We start from the raw sequence: 19,078 nt of genomic DNA on the forward strand, positions 1-19,078 counted from the left end.
CACCCATAATTTGCATTAGCCTGTACTATAGACAGACCCAGAAGAGTAGTTTTACCTCAATTAAATGAATTAAATGTATTCAATGAATTCAAATTAAATTTTGGACTTCAAGCTTCTTTTTTAAAATTTAATCTCAATTAAATTTGTTCAATAAAATTTGGGGAGAGGGGGTTTTTGTGACAGTGAGGAAAGACAGCTTTATACTGTATTTGTATACCTTTAGTAATAACATTTAACATTAATGAACATGAAGTCTCAATTTGTAATGATGAACAGGAGAAATGTGCATGCGAAATTATATCAAAGTATGTATCAAATTGTGCAACAATTATGCTTTCAAATCCATGATGTAGGCTATGCTGTCCCCAAATCACCCAAATGTTACAACAACAAAAAGGGTCTGTTTACACAAAAGACTATGCAATGCCTCCCTGGAATCATGTGATATAACCTTATTTCCTCCACAGTTGGATAGTTAACATCTTTAATATTACATAAATGTATCATGTATTGGGCATTTTTATTTTTTATTTATGGCAAGAAAGCTTACACAGGACGGATATTCAAAAAACTCCCACAATCATCCTTAATTCACCCTGTATAGTACATTTGCTGGGTATGTGCTGCCATCTAGTGGCGGTAAGGAGGAGTAGCCTGCAAACAACCACACAATTCAGGTGTTGCCTCCATGACACATTGAAAGCCTTAGTAGAGGTAAAGAAAAAAAACTATAAAGTCTCCCTGTCTTGTGAAGGGCTCATTGCATGGGTTGGAAAAAAAGTACAAAATGCAAGTCTCCCTCAAAAATAATCCAAGGCACACTGTAGTGTTTGAACACAATTAAAATGCCTTTATTTTACAATTATTATTATTATTATAATTATTTGTAAAATAAAGGCATTTTAATTTAAAATGCCTTTATTTTACAATTATTATTATTATTATTATAATTACATTATATGACATTGAAAGCCTTAGTAGAGGTAAAGAAAAAAAACTATAAAGTCTCCCTCAGTCTTGTGAAGGGCTCATTGCATGGGTTGGAAAAAAAGTACAAAATGCAAGTCTCCCTCAAAAATAATCCAAGGCACACTGTAGTGTTTGAACAAAATTAAAATGCCTTTATTTTACAATTATTATTATTATTATAATTATTTGTAAAATAAAGGCATTTTAATTTAAAATGCCTTTATTTTACAATTATTATTATTATTATAATTTTAATTTAAAATGCCTTTATTTTACAATTATTATTATTATTATAATTATTTGTAAAATAAAGGCATTTTAAATTAAAATGCCTTTATTTTACAATTATTATTATTATTATAATTATTTGTAAAATAAAGGCATTTTAATTTAAAATGCCTTTATTTTACAATTATTATTATTATTATAATTTTAATTTAAAATGCCTTTATTTTATAATTATTATTATTATTATAATTATTTGTAAAATAAAGGCATTTTAAATTAAAATTATAATAATAATAATAATTGTAAAATAAAGGCATTTTAATTTAAAATGCCTTTATTTTACAATTATTATTATTATTATAATTTTAATTTAAAATGCCTTTATTTTACAATTATTATTATTATTATTATAATTATTTGTAAAATAAAGGCATTTTAATTTTGTTCAAACACTACAGTGTGCCTTGGATTATTTTTGAGGGAGACTTGCATTTTGTACTTTTTTTCCAACCCATGCAATGAGCCCTTCAAAAGACTGAAATACACCTGAAGGAATCCAAAGAGCACCTGTATGTGATTACCACAGAGACCCAGCAGGGCTTCTACTCCATTGTCTTCGCTATAAAGTCTCCCTTTTGAATATTAATACACCTTATGCGTAAACAAAGCTTAAAATGTGCCCAGCTTCACATGGAGTAGTGTGTGTGTGTCTTCATCCAGCCAGCAGAGGTCGCCCTGCAGACAGGCTGCTGCTCTCTTTAGACTTTCTCCTCACAATTAGGCTGCTGGAACACAACAGAGGGGCTAATTAGCTCAGTTTGACACCAGGAGGGGTGTTATTGGACTTTAAAAACCAGTCACCCAGCAGCTCCTACATCCTTAAAATTGCGTCCCCAGAGTGCACCCAAATGCCTTCTCTCATCATCCATCTGGAGCAGGTCTGCATCATGAGGAAGGTTCCAGCCAGCAGCAGCTAAATGTCAAACCTTTGGCAAAGTGTGCGCGCCTCCCTGCGCCACTCGGTGCTGATGGGTGGACCGAGCGGAGCGGAGGAGCGATAAGAGGAGCGTCTTCCTTCATTTACCTCCACCACCTCCATCCTCCCCAATCCTCCAGCCTTGGACACCGCGACGAGGATTGATCCGATGTATTATTTACGACCGAAACTTCAGCAACTTCTCCACTGGATATGGCTCCCGGTTTGAGGAGCGGGCGGAGGACAGCAGGTCACCCCGGTGATGGGCGCTCCTCTCCCCGGCGGAGGAGGACGGATGCCGGCTTAGAGGGGAGGTGTTTGAGGAGGACCAGGTGCAGGCGAGCCGGGATGCTCGCACACAACTGTCTGCTGTCTGTGGGGATGCTTGCACTTCTTGTCCGGTGTGCTTTGGCTGCAGAGGGTAAGCACACATTCAGCCATTAGACCCTCTGAGTTGGAAACATATACTGGGTGGAAAAAACCCTTTTGTTTCACACACAGTGCATGCAGCGTTTTGTAATCCTGCTGCTCGGTGCATGATTCACATGCACGGGCTCATTTTCTCCTCTTTGTATAATGCTGTGGCATGCACGAGGTTGTTATTGCATTGCAATTTGCTGCAGTCAGAGGAGAGAGTGTCCAAATGGCTATTATTCAGCATTCATCCTTCCTTCTTCTTACTGACCACACTGGCATGTTGTGTGAGAGAGATGGTGTTGATGCTGCTGGACTGGGCAGGGTTATGCTTGTACGTGATGTAACTCTCTGTCACCTAACATAATCTCCCCACCTGATCCTGATGCCAGCCAACTCTTTTGTCTCTCTCTGATCATGATCATCAGATTGCACTGCACATATACTTGAACCTCTGCTTCTTCCTCTCTGCAGCTGTTGGACTCATTATCTCAACTTTGTCTCCCATCTCAACTTCACTGGCTTTGTTCTGCAATGGGCATTTCATTTAGGTTGCATGTATTATTGTGTGCATATAATAAGCTTAAGGGAGTTTTATTGTGGGAATGCAGTGCAGTCACAGTAACAGTCAGTGTTTCAGTCAGAGCATCTGGGTCAGCTCTAATGACACACATACTGTATAGCCCACTGGAGGTCTGTGTGTCTCTGGCGGCATGGAGAGGCAGCTGGGGTAAGGTTGGCCGACATAGCTGCCCTTCAACCGTGAACGCTTGAAAGAAATGGCTTCACTGCAACAGACAATTCATCTCTGCATCACCCTTTTCTTCCTTCCCCCCCTCATGTGAATATTTACACCACCTCAGTGTGGATGGCTTTAAAAGAACAGAACAAAACCAGATGTTTAGTGTTAAGTGTGTGTGTGTATCTGCTCCATCGCATCCCTCTCCAGCCTGCAAACTGTGATGTAGTGGCTGTAGTCTCACCTCTGCTGATGCACTGCTACAGTAGCAGAGTCTCCTCCTTCTCCTCCTCCTCCTCCTCCTCCTCTTCCTCTTCCTCCTCCCTCCCACCTCCTCCTTCTCACAGTCAGCACATCCATTCTTAAACACATGAGCCCAGCAGCAGCAGCAGCAGCACCTGATCTATACAGTACATATTTGGTTAAAGAACTTTTAGTATTCATCTACGTCAGAGACAAGAAACTGACTCTAGTGTTTTGTGTAGACATAAGAACTGAATGTTGGATTCTGTGGCCTTTTAAATTAGTTGACTGGATGTTTACAATGCTGTCTTTGTAGTAGTGTTACTGGTTTGAACATGGATGATGCACTCTTGGCACCAAAAAATTATCCTGGGTTTTCTTTACAGTCAAAATGTGTATTTTTTTTTTATGTATCTGGTAAGGTAGCAGTTCTTGACTGAGCACACAGACAGACCTCAGCCCTCTCTTTGAATTACGTTTTATATACGGCTCAGTTATTTTAATGTAATTTTTCAGCTTTGGCTAATGCCAAATCTCCTCCTTCCATGGTTACTCACGGATCTTTAATGGGATCCATTAGTCATTGAATTAGGGATGCACCCATTCTGATGCGCTGGATCGGTATCGCCTCTGATACTGACCTTATTAAGTGGATAAAGCCATGATGTGACCAATGCACAATAAAGACCGTTTCTTTGTCAATGCCATTATGAAATTATTAGTGGTGCCCCCTCTTAGTTGATTATTCGAATAATTGATCATTTGGATTTCATTCGACTAAGATTTCTTTAGTCGATTACTCATTTTTTTAGGCTTTTTTTCATGCTAAATGACTTATTTCCAGGAAACTTATGAGCATATCGCTGGTAAACACAATATTTCAAGTGGTGGTGTGATTCTTTGTGGAAAAATTCAGTTTTTAAATCAACTAATCGTTTGGTCGACAAAATCGTATGAGTGTTAGAAATTAGAATTTCTTTGGTCAAGGACAGACCAGAAATGATGTGTTTCCTCCATCAGTGACAGCGGGCCACCTCTGGCCTCACATTACCTTACATTAAAAATGATTCCAATGAGTCCTATATGCAGTGAACTATACATATTTTAAATTTGGAAATTGGTGGTATTGGATTGATACTCAGGCATGAGAATAAATATTTTGACGACCAGAGGGCCATCTTCTAATATTGACCATAAATCACGACATGCCTTTAGGTGGGAAAACAAATCACATTACAGGTTGTCTAGTTGATGACATCTATCACATTGGTGGCTTCAGGCCAGTGTGTGTGTGTGTGTGTGTGAAATTTACTGAATGAAAAACATCAGTTGCTGTGAGCTGGTATTATCCTGACTCACAGCTTCCTCCCCTTAATGTGTGAAACCAGTACAACATGTGGTTACTATAGGAACACCAATTTTTGTCCAACAAACCCCCCCCAGAAGAGCGAGCTGAGCAAAGGCATCTTTCTTTCTTTCTTCTGACGTCAGCTGTGTTTACTCCTACTACCAAATCCTGTCTTATGAGTGCTGACAGCTTGGTTTCGACAGGGGTTAACCTCACAGACTGATGCTATCCCTGTGCTGTTACCACTTGTCAGTCATCACTTTTTGCTTAGGAATTCATTGAAAGGAGACATCGTAGTAACATTCAAAGCCATTTCCTGTTTGCAATGCAGTCTGGGGCTTTTAGCTATACAAATGACTGTTAACGTTGCTGTGGTTTGCCTCTGTTTCTTATTTTGTGTGGTTCGGGTTCTTGCAGTTTTCTTTCCCTCCATCTAGTTTAGCCTTACTAAGGGCTGTCACAATGGTTAATGTTAAAATGACTTCCAGGAATTGGTTTTAAAGAACAACAACCATGACTCACCCCTGGTCTGATGAACTGTCTGCGCGAGCTCGGGGTTTTCAGGAGCACGCAGAGGACACGATTTCCCTGTTTATTTCCCCCGTTTCACCTCATTGCAGTGATTTAATGTGCGGCAGTTCATTATGCTGTGGGTAAGGCACGTCAGCGGGGCTTAAGACGTACGTGTGTGTGGTGTGTGTGTGCGCACACTCAAGATAGATGGTGTCTCCTCAGGTGAGTCTTTCATTTGATTTGCACTCAGTCGTGATGCAAACATTAGTCTTTGTGAGCAGACAGATTGGGATATCAAATTGAAAAGTCAATTTACAAAACCAGTGATTAAAAAAAAGCATTGTTTATATCTACTCGCAGTCCTCCATCTGTTTTCTTTTGCATGTTAGGCCGATGTTTTGACGGGGAGTCTGCGTGAGTTCCAGAAATGAAAAGGGCACAGAGTGTTATTAAGTAATTATATATATTAGTATTTCATATATTACTACTGGCAATCATTTGGAGAGAGGCAAAGAACATTCATTGTTATCCTTCTCCGCTATTATTTACTCACAGGGCTCTTTTGAGTCTGTTTCTGTCAGATCTTGAAGAAAGTCAAAAGGTTTGCAGTCTTTTCTCCTTCAGCGCTGTAAACAAAGCAGGAAGCACTTTTACTACACATAGATGTAATGATAAGACAGCCAAACAGCCTCCTAATTAGTATCTTGGACCATCTGCCTGGCATTATCCCTGGTATAGTTCAGTGCAATCAGGGAATATTGTGTGTGTGTGTGTGTGTGTTTCCCTCCAGTATCTCTCTGTACCTTTGCGCCTCTCTGTTCTATCGTCTGTCTCTCTGTGTTTTGGCTGTTTGGTGCAGGTTGATGGTAGACAAAGGCTTGGCTTTGCTGCTGGTGCTTGAGGAAGGACAGCAGGCTGCCTGATTTATTGGGACTCGCTGTATAATACAGCACACTGCTCCTCACAAGGCCGCCGTCCATCACACCGCTTCACACGGTATACCACGGCAGAAGACAGCATGAGAGGCCCGATTGTCTGGGATATTAAGATTGACCCCATCTTTTAGAATGAATATGATGTATAACAACTTGTGTCTGCTGAATCTCTCAAATTTGGCTGACTGAAGTAATAAAGGCAGTCATTGTCAGAAATTGTAAGATTGCAGTCTGTCTGTTTGAAAAAGTAAATCCACTTGTGTGACCTTTAAGAATAAAACTTTTTAACTATATCAAAATGCAAACCAATCTTAGAATAGATTGTGATCAGAAATTGTCAGAGGATTTGCTCTCTGTCATCGGCCTGGAGGGACTTTTCTCCCCAGAGAATGATTTAGGACGGTTATGAAACTGGCTTTATTAATGGTTTTATATAAAAGTTTATCCTAATTTTAAGGAACATATAAGAACACAGCAGGGAAATTTGGTGAATATCACTTTAGCATTAACATTTTATTATATATATATATATATATATATATATATATATATATATATAATACAATATATGTTTTTTTAAATAATAATTATTATTTATTTATTTACTTTTTCTTTATATTTATTTCTTTATCTTTTCCTATCTTTTTACCAATTTTCTATTTCCTTTATCTCTCGACTTGGTGTATTATAGATATTTTCTCTGTATTGTCTATAATTTGAACTTTATTTATCCATAATTAAGAATATCTTTTCTATGGTCGGCTATCGTTGCTTGTGTGTTTGTTTTTGTGTGAGTAGATGGATGTGTTGTGAGTGTTGTTGGGCAAAACAAAACATTTTCACTGTACAGTCACTGTTTAATTCATTATTGACAATAAATAAAAAGACCTTTGAAGGGTGCTATTTGTCTCACCCTAAGGGTCGGGCTATGCTGTTTAAAGGGCCTATAAAAGTTCTTTAACATTGTATTTAATTTATAGGATATGGCTCTATAAACTATAAGGGCCTTAACTCTAGTGGTTTTTGTCTTGTTTGAACAAGTGAAGTCTTACTCTGTAACTTTGAGTGATTTCATGCATGGAAAGTGAAAGATAGGGATGTTAAAAATTTAAGAAGATTTTTTACGAGAAGTGAATGAGGCTGGATCAGACTAAGATTTAGATGGTGTGCATAAATGAGCGAGGCACAACGACGGAGAGAGAGAGAGAGAGAGAGAGAGAGGTCATCTGTCACATTAATGGTGTCACTGTCATTTTATCATATTTAGATTTTTTCTTTTATTGTTATAAATTCAAAGTGTAATGCTAAGAGTAGCTGTAGGCTTTTGCATTTTCACACAAATGCCTGTGTGGACTGTGGCATTTCAGCTAATCCCTTTGAACCGCGGGCACTGGAGGAGGGAATGTGAGATCACTGACACGTACAAGTTAAGAAACATTGCAAAAATCAGATGCATCTTGTCCTCCACGAATCTTGAACTTTTAATTCACACTTTCATATCCTCCCGTCTAGACTATTGTAATTCCCTCTACAACTGCCTCAGTCAATCTGCTTTAAATCGCCTACAGGTGGTTCAAAATGCAGCGGCCAGGCTATTAACCAGAACTGGCCGTCTGTCTCACATCACCCCTGTTCTGGCATCCCTCCATTGGCTCCCTGTAAAATTCACTTTAAGATCTTGCTAATTACATTTAGGGCACTGCATGACCTCGCCCCCAGTTACATTGCTGATCTCCTTGTTCCATATTCGACCTGTCGAACACTTCGATCCTCTAATCTCGGTCTTTTATCCATCCCCCGTTTCAACTGCAAAACAAAAGGTGATCTGGCTTTTTCTGTCTTAGCCCCAACTCTCACCTCCCCAGATCTATTATAGCCGCTGAATCTCTGGACTGTTTTAAGCGGCTTCTAAAAACCCATCTCTTTAGGCAAGCCTTTCTATAGACCTCATCCACATGTGTGTTTGTCTGTTCTTGTTTGATCTGTTTCTCATTGTTTCTGTGGGTCATATTGTAATTTCTCCTTGTTTTTTTTTCATTGTTTGATGTTTCTTCTTGTGTCGGAAGCACTTTGTAACGGTGTGTTTTAAAAGGTGCTTTAACAACATTATTGTACCACTGGAGTTGTGTTTCTGTCCCCCTGATGAACATAAGTCCAATACCCACTCTTCTTTTTGCTCTGTTGTGGGCTGTGTTACCTTAAAGGAAAAGTATTTTGGTCTGTAGCTTGCTAGCTGATGAACTTGTTGAACTAGCTAGCTGGCTTAACTTTGTCTGCCGTTTGTGGCTGGGCCAGTGGTGTAGTGTGATGGTTTATATGAGCTTGTCTGCTCAGGGATGAAAGTATAATGTTAGTTGACCTACATTTAGTTTTGTTGGTGGTGTAACGGACCGTAGTTGATCCGTTATCCCCCAACGGTTCTGCTGGCATGTAAACTGCCGATTCATTACAGAGTTTAACCATCAAGTGTGAAATAAAGTTTTACAGTTTTACTGATATTCAGTAAAAATATGCGATCGGGAGATCGGTATTAATGCTTTCAAGTCGCCGATCCCTGATAATGCTTCATTGTGAATAACATGAAAAATGTCAGCATTTAAAGGGACTGTTTGTAACTTCTTACACGTATAAATCACCCAGGTCGGTGTCCCATGCGCTCGCATATGCGCGCTCGTGTGTGGCTACGTTGTTCAGACTCAGACTCCAACACAAACTACACAGAAGCACCAAAACCGCAAAGTTCTATCTAGTGAAGCCCGTCTGTTAAACAGTGTTGGCCGCGGTCGGAGGACGCGGAGGAGACCGTAGCTTTGGTCTCCAGGGCCAGAGTCTCTACTCCTCTGCTCCTCTGCCTGCCTGCCTTCACTCAGCTCGCTCCACCTCACGTGCATGCGTGCACACTACACACTGCAGAAGAGTTAGTAGCTCTGAGAATATCTAGTGAATGTACAGTGGACGTTTGTGCAGAAATAAATGCTGCAGCTCCTCCAGACCAACAGAGGTTTTCCGTGTCTTGTGAAGTGACGGGGCTCCGCAGCGAGAAACGTTATCGTCTCCGACCTTCTACAAAGCAAACACTAGAGACATTATCGGCCCAGTGTTACCTGTTTTCAAATGTAATATTGTAAAATGTAGTTTTTGGCGAGAAACTTGCATAAATACAATAGTTATTTAGATTATAACCTTTAATTTAATGGTATTTGATGGATTAGTTTCAACATATAACAGGTTCTATAGGGTCTCCTGGACAGATTTCTTGGCAAAGGCGCTTAAAAAAAATTGAATCTTTTACATTACAGTGTTTTATACAGGTTTACAAGTGAGATGCGTCTTACTAACCAAGACTTAACTTCGGCTTAATGCCTACAACCAGCATTTGTCTGTACAATAAATATGAAGCTGTAAAACAACAAAAAAATAGCGTAAGCTAAAAAGCTGTATAGAGCTTCAGCGTTAGTTGATAATTCTTTGTAGGTTTTCACTGCAAGCTACTTTTTTCACATTGTTGTTGTCAAATGAGTCAATGTGAATATAGAACATTACCAATGAATGGTACATTGTTAGTCTGTGACCCCTTTTTTCGGTGTGAGAAGAATTCTCTTGACCACAACTATGACAGCATTTTTGTATTGTCATGTAAATGTAAAAAAAAGTATGCCCTTCTTCTTTTGTGTGCTCTAATTGGATTGCATAGAAATTGGAACTAGGCCGGCATAATTCATTATCTATCAACTTACAATAGAATCGCACCATGATGATATGTTGAGTTTTTGTGTAACAAGTATTTTTTTTCTTCTGATTTAATGCATAACAGCGTAAAAGTTCATTGCACTGACCATCTATTTTATCATTACAGTATATAACATGCATGCCTGCCTTAGAGTGATGCCAATATAGCCTATGAATATCAGATACATATTCATTATTGTAATATTATGTCCAGAAATAATTTATTCGTAGCAACCGGCAAGCAACATCAGTCTTAGGCATTGCTCAGAATTTATTCCCCACATGTTGTGACCCCTTGTAGTGCCCTCCTGCCCCAGGCAGAGAGAGGTTGTTTGTAGTTTATGTCTCTGAAACATCAGCGTCCCACTCACAGTCTATAGAGAAGCCTTTGATTTTAAATCCCAGTGACATCACAGATTCAGGGGCTCGCTCTGTGATTTCTAGCTTTACTGAAGCAGGTTTAGAGTGGAGGCAGAGATGACAGCGCCAGTGAAGCATCAAGAGTACTGGAGAAGAGGGCTGAGCTGAACTCGGAGAGCATTAAAGGAAATGATCAACAGTTTTAGTATCTTATTAATCAGTAATCAAGCTGTCTTAGGACTTTAAAGATCTTCTACTGTACTGACAGAATATAGAAGAGGGTTTTAGTGCTTATACTTACTTTTATCACATTTGGAGGTAATTTGAATAACTTGCACAAACTAAATTAGGGTTGTGAGACACACAGTGCTGAAATTTGAATGTAAAGATAAAACCTTAAAATGTGTCATACACTTTCAATCACGGAGAGCACTTTTTAAACTTTTTTTTAAGAAGATAAAGAAAATGTTCATGCAGCCACACACGTACACACTAGGGCTGCACATTTAATCAAATATTAATCGCAATCACGATTCTGGCTTCCCACAATTAAATGAACATGATCTACTTTGATATTGACGTTTAAAATGCATTCTCCACTCATAGAAAACTCTGCTGCATAAATGAAGCGCGTCTTAATCGAACAGCTAGAGATGCACCGTCAATCAGCAGCTGATCGAATCCATGTCTCATATATCCAATTTTTGCCTGTCACATGATAGTTTTGCGTCAGCACACAGCGGCACAGTCAGTAATGTGACACACACACAACGTATCGTCGGTGTGGAAGTTCAACAGCTGAGCGAAGAAGACATAAAGCTGCAATTTGTCCAAAATAAGATGTGGAGGAACAACCTTAAAAACATTTGGAACAACTAACTTAATCAGACACGTATTATATTGTAATTCATTCCCATGATGCTGCTCAGAGTCATCACAGTTACCGGCTCGTCTGCCGACAGCACGGAGCTAATGCCGTTGTTGACGCCTTTAATGGAGTTTCCATTGACGTTATGGTGCGTTCAGACTCTACTCAGTAAAATGAGTACTGGGCGATGGTAAATTATAACGCCATCAAGATGCGTTCAAATGTAATGTTGTAAAAGTTGTTTTTGGCGAGAAACTTGAATAAATACAGTTGTTTGAAGGAGACAGCAATATAAAATATATCTTAGAGAGGGAATTATGACCTGTTTAACTTCCACTACCTCTAAGCAATTTATAATGTATAATTAGAACTACTAATGCAAAGATTTTTTTTAATCAAAGCAAGTATTTAAATAAAAATACATAATTTATTTCGTAACCATTTGAATTGTGTGTTTTTATGCAAATAACCAATAAAGATGACAATAATAAAGTAAAAGAATAACATTTAGAGTTTCTGACAGTTGGAATGAAGCACAACGTGGAAGTGAAAGCAACACTCTGTTTATTTAAATGTGAAATTGCGCTAACAATATTTTGTCCCTAAAATCTATGAATAATCGTGATCTCAATATTGATCAGAATAATCTTGATTATCATTTTGGCCATAATTGCGCAGCCCTAATACACTACACATAGGGATGTCACGATACCAGAAATCTAGTAGTCGATACCAATACCAGTGAATTTCCACGATTCTCGATACCAATTCGATACCACGTTAAAAAACAAAAAAACAACAACAATAAATCCCATGTAATTCAACATGCACTCTTTTATTATCAGTCGATAGTCAGACGACGGACACTACATACTGACCGTGAACGCATCTAGTCCGTCAGCTCAGAGTAGTAGGAGCAGGAGGCAGAGGATTTAATGTTAAAGCGAAAAGCAAACGCACCTATTTGGCAATATTTCACTTTTCAATCTCAATGCTCTAAGGGAACCATAACGTTAATGAGGTAATCGCCGCGAGGTGGATGAAGCCGTCACAGCCGATGTGCACGGAGCAGTGGCGCCAGGTAGAACCCCGCAGCGTAGCCCTGCAGCAAAAGCGCTACCAGAGAGGCCAGACACACCGCCACCGACAGTAAAGATCAGAGTCAGCGCTCTGCACATATTGACCGTAATCTTTCTTGTAAAATGTCCGGTGTAATCGGTAACACCGGTGTTGTCACAAGTTTATTAACTGGTGGGAAAATTCTCCTCACTGTCACATCACTACCAGTGACCGTTACAGGCATCGTACGATACCTTCGGTACTGTAGAAAAAGAGTACCGTCACTTTAAAAAAATGTTGGCATCGACTTGGTACCAAAGTATCGGTTCTCGTGACATCCCTAACCACACACACATAATTACTGATATAAATGCACTCACTTTTCTGCACATTTATAAATCTATACCATGAAGCATTTGTCTGATTTATGCCGTTACTTTAGTGCGCTGAAGTCACCCCTTAAGTCTTAAAATGAGACAGGCTGTTCCCCACGGGCTAATTCATTATAATCCAAGTGTGTGGCTCCACTGTCGCTAGAGAGCTCACCCTTTGCATACACACAAACAAGGCCTTTACACATACTCCAGCTCATACCCATCTGTAGTGTAAGCTTCAGAGTTTTGATATCTTATTAGTCTGTCCTGAGAGACTGTCCCAGCAAGTGCATATTGTGTTTGTGTGATTTGTGTCAGAACTTGCCACGCTCAGCACTTTATAATCTGCTGCAGAGAGGGAGCATTACTTTTGTTTTGATATTTGTTTTAAATTATGTAGCTACTGTAAAGGATGTTCAGTCTGTCTCTTAATATCAAGTGCCGTCGATATATTTGAAGCTGAAATACAGCACTGGAGACTTAGAGCTCAATAATTGAATTACAAGAATGGATGTCTGTTTTTCATCTACAAAGCAAACAAGCAAACCAAATTAACAGTTTATTCAATATCAGTGATATGCGGTTTAGAGTGTGACCGTGCGTGTTTGTGATTCAATGTCACTTTGCAGCCTGTGAAGGTCAAGCGCGTGTCCGTAGGATTGGATCATGGTACCTTATGGTATACATACATCTCATTAATGATATCATCACTTAGGACACAGGCCTCTCCTTGACAGTGGACGTCATTACGAGTCATGGATGGCACCCATTAAGTTGTGCGTACTAAACGTTGTCGTAGCAGGGCTAGGGAGGTGCACCAGTTCAAATTACAGGAATGACAGAATATCTAATTCTAGAAGTAAGTCTGTAAGGACAGCTTAGGGTTGAACAGGCAGACACTCTTTGGAGTAAGATTCAAACTGATGGAAGAAAACTTTCACCCACTAGTAAAAAATTGAGAACAGTTTTAATAATTAAAACCGTGTATTAAAATACAAAAAAATCAAGGCTCTTTGTCTTGTTTTTCTCTATTATAAAGATGAATCATATGAGATCACACGTGAACATGAAGTAAGTTGCACACAAAAACATAGTGAGAGCCAAAGGGAACAGATCCAATTATTTCCATTTCCTATGTCAATTTACATCTTACCTTTTTATGCATACACTTTAATTCATATGACACATCAGAAAAATGTCCCCATTTTGATATGTACGGATCTGTCCTATTTCTCATCCTGAAAGAAACACACTCAAAGGAGGCTACCTTGCCTCGCTGGATAAACCATGCCTGAAAAGATGGCTCCCGTGGGGGCGTCCATCCTCTTAATAGTATCTGTCTGCCGGCCATTAAACTTGTCTGGACTGATTCTGCAGCACGACAGCGGTGTACTTTGAGTGGATATATAATCTTTGTTGTGTTTTAAATTATGAATTGTCAGCCAAAGAAATCTGAAATAGAAGTCATTCAAGCAGATGGCCTCATCTGGACTGTGACACTTCCAACTGTTTGCGTTATTTGTCCGCCCACATCTTGACTGGTGTCCAGGAGAATCAGTTAAGTACCTTGAAGTAGACACATTTTTAGTATTTTGAAAAATGTCCTCTGTTCTCTGCATTAGGCACTTTCAGTAATAGTCTGAGAGCTGCATTCTCTGACAGTGAGGGAAAAAAACCCATTGAATAATATATTGAATTCATTATACTTGTGAACTTTGAGACTGAGTCCAAGTGTTGATGTGCTTAACCTCACACAACCCGAGGAGCGCAGGAGGTGTCTCAGCTGTAGGGAAGTTATCTCTTAGAAGATTTACCTTTTCCACTTGCAACAAATGTTTTCAGCCCTTATAAATCCTCATACAAAAAGTGAGGACTCCCTTTTCAACCCCAGGCTTCAAAAGAAGTAGAGCTTTGACTGTACTTTTTTTTCGGAGCCCTCTGATACGTAGTAGTCTGAATCAAGATATGTATTCATTCTTTTTAAAAGCCGTTAAGACCATGCAGCTTTTGTGCACGGTCTGTTTGACCAACTTTGACCAGCTGCATGGCATGGCGTTGTGTCACTTGACACCCGTAGCGCAAAGCGGATGTGCCATATGGACAGAAGAAGAACAGTAGTAGTAATGTGATGATCAGGGGAGCAAATGTCATAAAATTCCTGCTTTTCTGTAGAGTTGACCAGATCCATGTCAGGAAATAGGGCAGTGGTGTAGGGATGTCACGATACCAGAAATCTAGTAGTCCATACCAATAACGGTGAATTTTCAAGATTCTCAATACCCAATTCGATACCAAGGTAAAAAAAAATAAAGGAAAATGATGAGACTTTATTCCTCAGGTATAGCTCAATGACTGTAAGAAAACAGCAGAGGCTGTACACGCACACACGCACTCTCTCTCTACAGTATATATCCTCAGATTGCAAGCAGTAGTGTAAATTCACTGACATAGGGACAGACCATTAGACCATTAAATATTTATTTAAAATGCTAATGTTATATTTTGATGACAATAAAAAAGCACCACTTTTCAGAGATTTAGCAATAAACAAGAAAAGATAGAAATTCAGTTCAGTTCGTTTTTTCCCCCACGAGTGAATCCTCTTCTCGAACATAAAGGATCTCTGAAAAAGTAAATAAACCCAACATCTTGAGGCTGTTGCATGGCGTTGTTGTGTGTATCAAACTCCAACACACACAGAGAGCAGAGGACATAAGCCTTCACAGAGTTACTCGCCAAACGAAAATCTATCCCCGCATTTGGTGCTTGGCGGATGTTCATTTCCGACCCTGATTAAAGGCATTGTACGGTACCTTCGGTACTGTAGAAAAAAAGTACCGTCACGTTTTTAGAATTTTGGCATCGACTTGGTACCGAAGTATCGGTTCTCGTGACATCCCTACAGTGGTGTATGCTGATGTCTTGACAAAATGTCAAGGCATCGAGAGAATCTAGACGTCGCCAGTGTGCAGGCGTATACAGGAATCAATAGGTGCTGGTGTTTTGACCCTCTGCATAATCATATCCTGCCAGTGTGTGTTGCACTTTAGAGGCAACCGTAAGATTTCTTGTAAAAGGAGAGACTTAAGAGCACAAGGTCCAAAGCACACTGGTTCACACGGATATAAAGCAATCAACTTTATTAGAAGACTAACGTTTTTCAATGCTAAGTGCTTCTTCATATAAGAGTCAAGTAAGATTTCTTAACTGGACTGCCACATAACCGCCAACCATGTGGCTTACGTCATTGTTTTCCCAAAGCTAATTTTTCCTTGTCCACTCTGAACCCCTAAATGCATCAGCTTAAAAGATCCAATATGTGTTCCCCTTATGTTCTTGTTTTAATAACAAATTTAAAGTCACAGAATGATTTCACACAGACCACACAGTGACACAGCTCTATTTGTTAAGTATGTAAAAAAGCATATCACAATTTAAGACTGACTTAGTTTTTTCTGCTTTTTCTGCCAGAACTATTATGAATGTATTGTCCATTGTTTTTGCAATTACCATTACAGTAAAATATTCTGTCTGGATGTTAGAAACATCCGCAGAAGCTAAATCAGTTTTCACCTTCCACTGAGCATTGGGATTTCTATCCACTGCCAGGTCTCACCTCTGGTGCTACTTTCTAACAAAACCTCCTCTCTCTTATCTAAATTCTTAATTCACTTATATAAGCTGGCCTTTATAATGCCAGGTTCTTAAATTCTACATATCTGTTAACTTTGAATATGCCCGCTAAGCGCTCTTTGTTTTCTCAACTGTCATAATTAACTTTCTTAATTAGATGTTTGTTTTTTTTACCCAGCTAAAAGAGCATTACATAATTGCTTCTAAATCATTTAATTGTAAGCTTTTCAAAATGGAGGGAAAAAAATGAAAGGGAATTTTTTACATCAGTGTGAAATTACAATTAGCTTACATTATAATGCAACAATAGAGAAACCTACCTGGCAGTAGATCTTTGAGCAGACATACTCTGATTTTCATAATTTAATAAAACCGGTGGTAACCTATGAGAAAATCGAAATAAAACAAACTTTACATATATTTCTATATTTATAGTAGGGCTGGGCAATATGGAAAAATCTTCTATCCCAATATATTCATTCATTCATTCATTCATCTGCAACCGCTTATCCCGTTAGGGGTCGCGGGGGGGCTGGAGCCGATCCCAGCCGACATTGGGCGAAGGCAGGGTACACCCTGGACAGGTCGCCAGTCCATCGCAGGGCTGACACATATAGACAGACAACCATTCACGTTCACATTCACACCTACGGGCAATTTAGAGTCCACAATTAACCTAACCTGCATGTCTTTGGACTGTGGGAGGAAACCGGAGTACCCGGAGAAAACCCACGCTAACCAATATATGTAATTTCATATCTCGATAACAATATATTCCACGATATAGCATGTTTTCTGGTAAGTCAATAAATAAATAGTCTATTTGAAATAACCACATGGTAAAGCCCATTTTTGTTTACTTCTGTGTGAATTAAATACCATATTTCTCATTTAGTTATTAACAGTTTCAAGTGAAATTATAGAGAAAAAATTAATAAATATTTCCATATACTGTATACATTTTTTTGTTAATCGCATTGAACTGAATGGTAATGTAAACTGTGATGTAAAAAGAAGACCACAATGTTCAATTTATATTCCCTCAGACTTTCTGAGAGATTTGAGTTAGTATGTGCTCGTTATTATCAATTTAGACGACATGATTGTGTATCATGATATCTCATTATATGATTTCATCATGATCCATTGAAAGATGATAAATTATCATATTGAGTTATTGCCCAGCCCTTATTTATAGTAAGTAAAAACACTGGAATGGCCCATGAAACATATCAGATTAGAGGTCACCGTGCATCTAGCTACTCAAGAGGATGCTCACATATCACTGCCCTGCTGTTCATACCTGCAAAATGAGCACACAGACTCATTACAGACATGATAGTAGCACCTTATGCGGAAAACTTCCCGGCTGTAGCTGCAGCGTGACACAGCTGTCGCTGTCGGCCCGGTGGCGTTGTGGTGAATTGAGGATGTAGTCGAGGCCTTTGTTTGAGAACTCATCCATCATGCTGCAGTCGCTGGTGATCTCTGTGTTTGCTTTGACTGTGAGTGTCAAGGTCGGATGTATGATTGCTGTGATGTGAAGCATGAACAGTGTTGTAGCTCAACCTTATTGTTCGACCTGGTGTTCAGCCGTGGTGAACTGCATAATGCAGACATGTCTTGTTTTCGTTCTCACCTGCATGCTGCATCTGTAAGATTTTCTCCGTTCTTGTACTCTGTCCTTCCTAATGTGCCCAAAACACGTGGTGCTGTGTAAACTGTTATTTTGGCGTTTCTTTTCTGGTCACAAGAGAAGCAGCTGTACTTTTTGAAGTCCAGGAAATATCTCAGTGTTATATATTTCAGTTATTGCTAATTTAATATATCTCTCTGACTCACCGAAACCAAACATAACCAGTGGTTGTATTATTGAATAGTGGCTCTTTGTGTGGACTCACTGCACCCACAGAGATGCATGAGCTAGCGCTACACCTTTTCATGATCTGCTGATTGTTTCGATTAACTGATTAGTCCTGGTCTATAAAATATCATAAAACTGTGATAAATGCCCATCACAATTTCCCAGAGCCCAAGTAGAAATATTTAAATAGCTTGTTTTGTCCAAGATATTCAGTTTAGTAGAAGACTAAGAAAAGCAGGGCTAACAATTATTTTCATTGTCGATTAATCTGTAAATTATTTTCTCGATAAATTGTTTAGTTGTTTGGTCTATAAAATGTCAGAAAATGGTGAAAGATGTTGATCAGTGTTTTCCCAAGATGACGTCCTCAAATGTCTTGTTTTGTCCAAAATGATATTCAATTTACTGAGGATAGGAGTAAAGACAAGAAAAGAAGATATTCACATTTAAAAGCTGTGATCAGAGAATTTGGACTTTTTTTTTTTTTTTAATTACTCAAACCAATATATTGGTTATCAAAATAGTTGTTGATTAATCTAATAGTTGACAGCTAATTGATCAATCGCTGCAGCTCTAAAGAAAAGCAGCAAATATTAACATTTGAGGGTCCAATGATACCACTGAATTTTTAGCGTTTTGGTTTAAAAGGTTAGTAAAACGATTGATTTATTGTCTAAGTAGTTTCTGTTATTCTGTTGATTAGCCCTTTTAATGGACTTATTGTTATGCTAAAGCATTAGCTGTCTAAAAGGCGACTAGTATAATCTTGTATTTCAATAGCTATGACACAGTAAAAAATAATACTTCTTCCAAAACTCCTTTTCAA

The 19,078-nt window shown here is 38.8% G+C and overlaps 1 protein-coding gene across 1 annotated transcript in view; it reads left to right on the forward strand.

Moving 5' to 3' along the window:
- Nucleotides 1-1,762: 1,762 nt before the first annotated feature.
- Nucleotides 1,763-19,078, forward strand: part of kiaa1549lb (KIAA1549-like b) — a 76,843-nt gene continuing 59,527 nt past the window's right edge. The window contains exon 1 of the mRNA XM_037755871.1: nt 1,763-2,594. Within this exon, the coding sequence (XP_037611799.1) occupies nt 2,387-2,594 (208 nt within the window). The 5' untranslated portion in view covers nt 1,763-2,386. The remainder of the gene's footprint in view (nt 2,595-19,078) is intronic.

This window comes from Sebastes umbrosus, chromosome 2 (assembly GCF_015220745.1).
Source record: "Sebastes umbrosus isolate fSebUmb1 chromosome 2, fSebUmb1.pri, whole genome shotgun sequence".
NCBI classification, from domain to species: Eukaryota; Metazoa; Chordata; class Actinopteri; order Perciformes; family Sebastidae; genus Sebastes; species Sebastes umbrosus.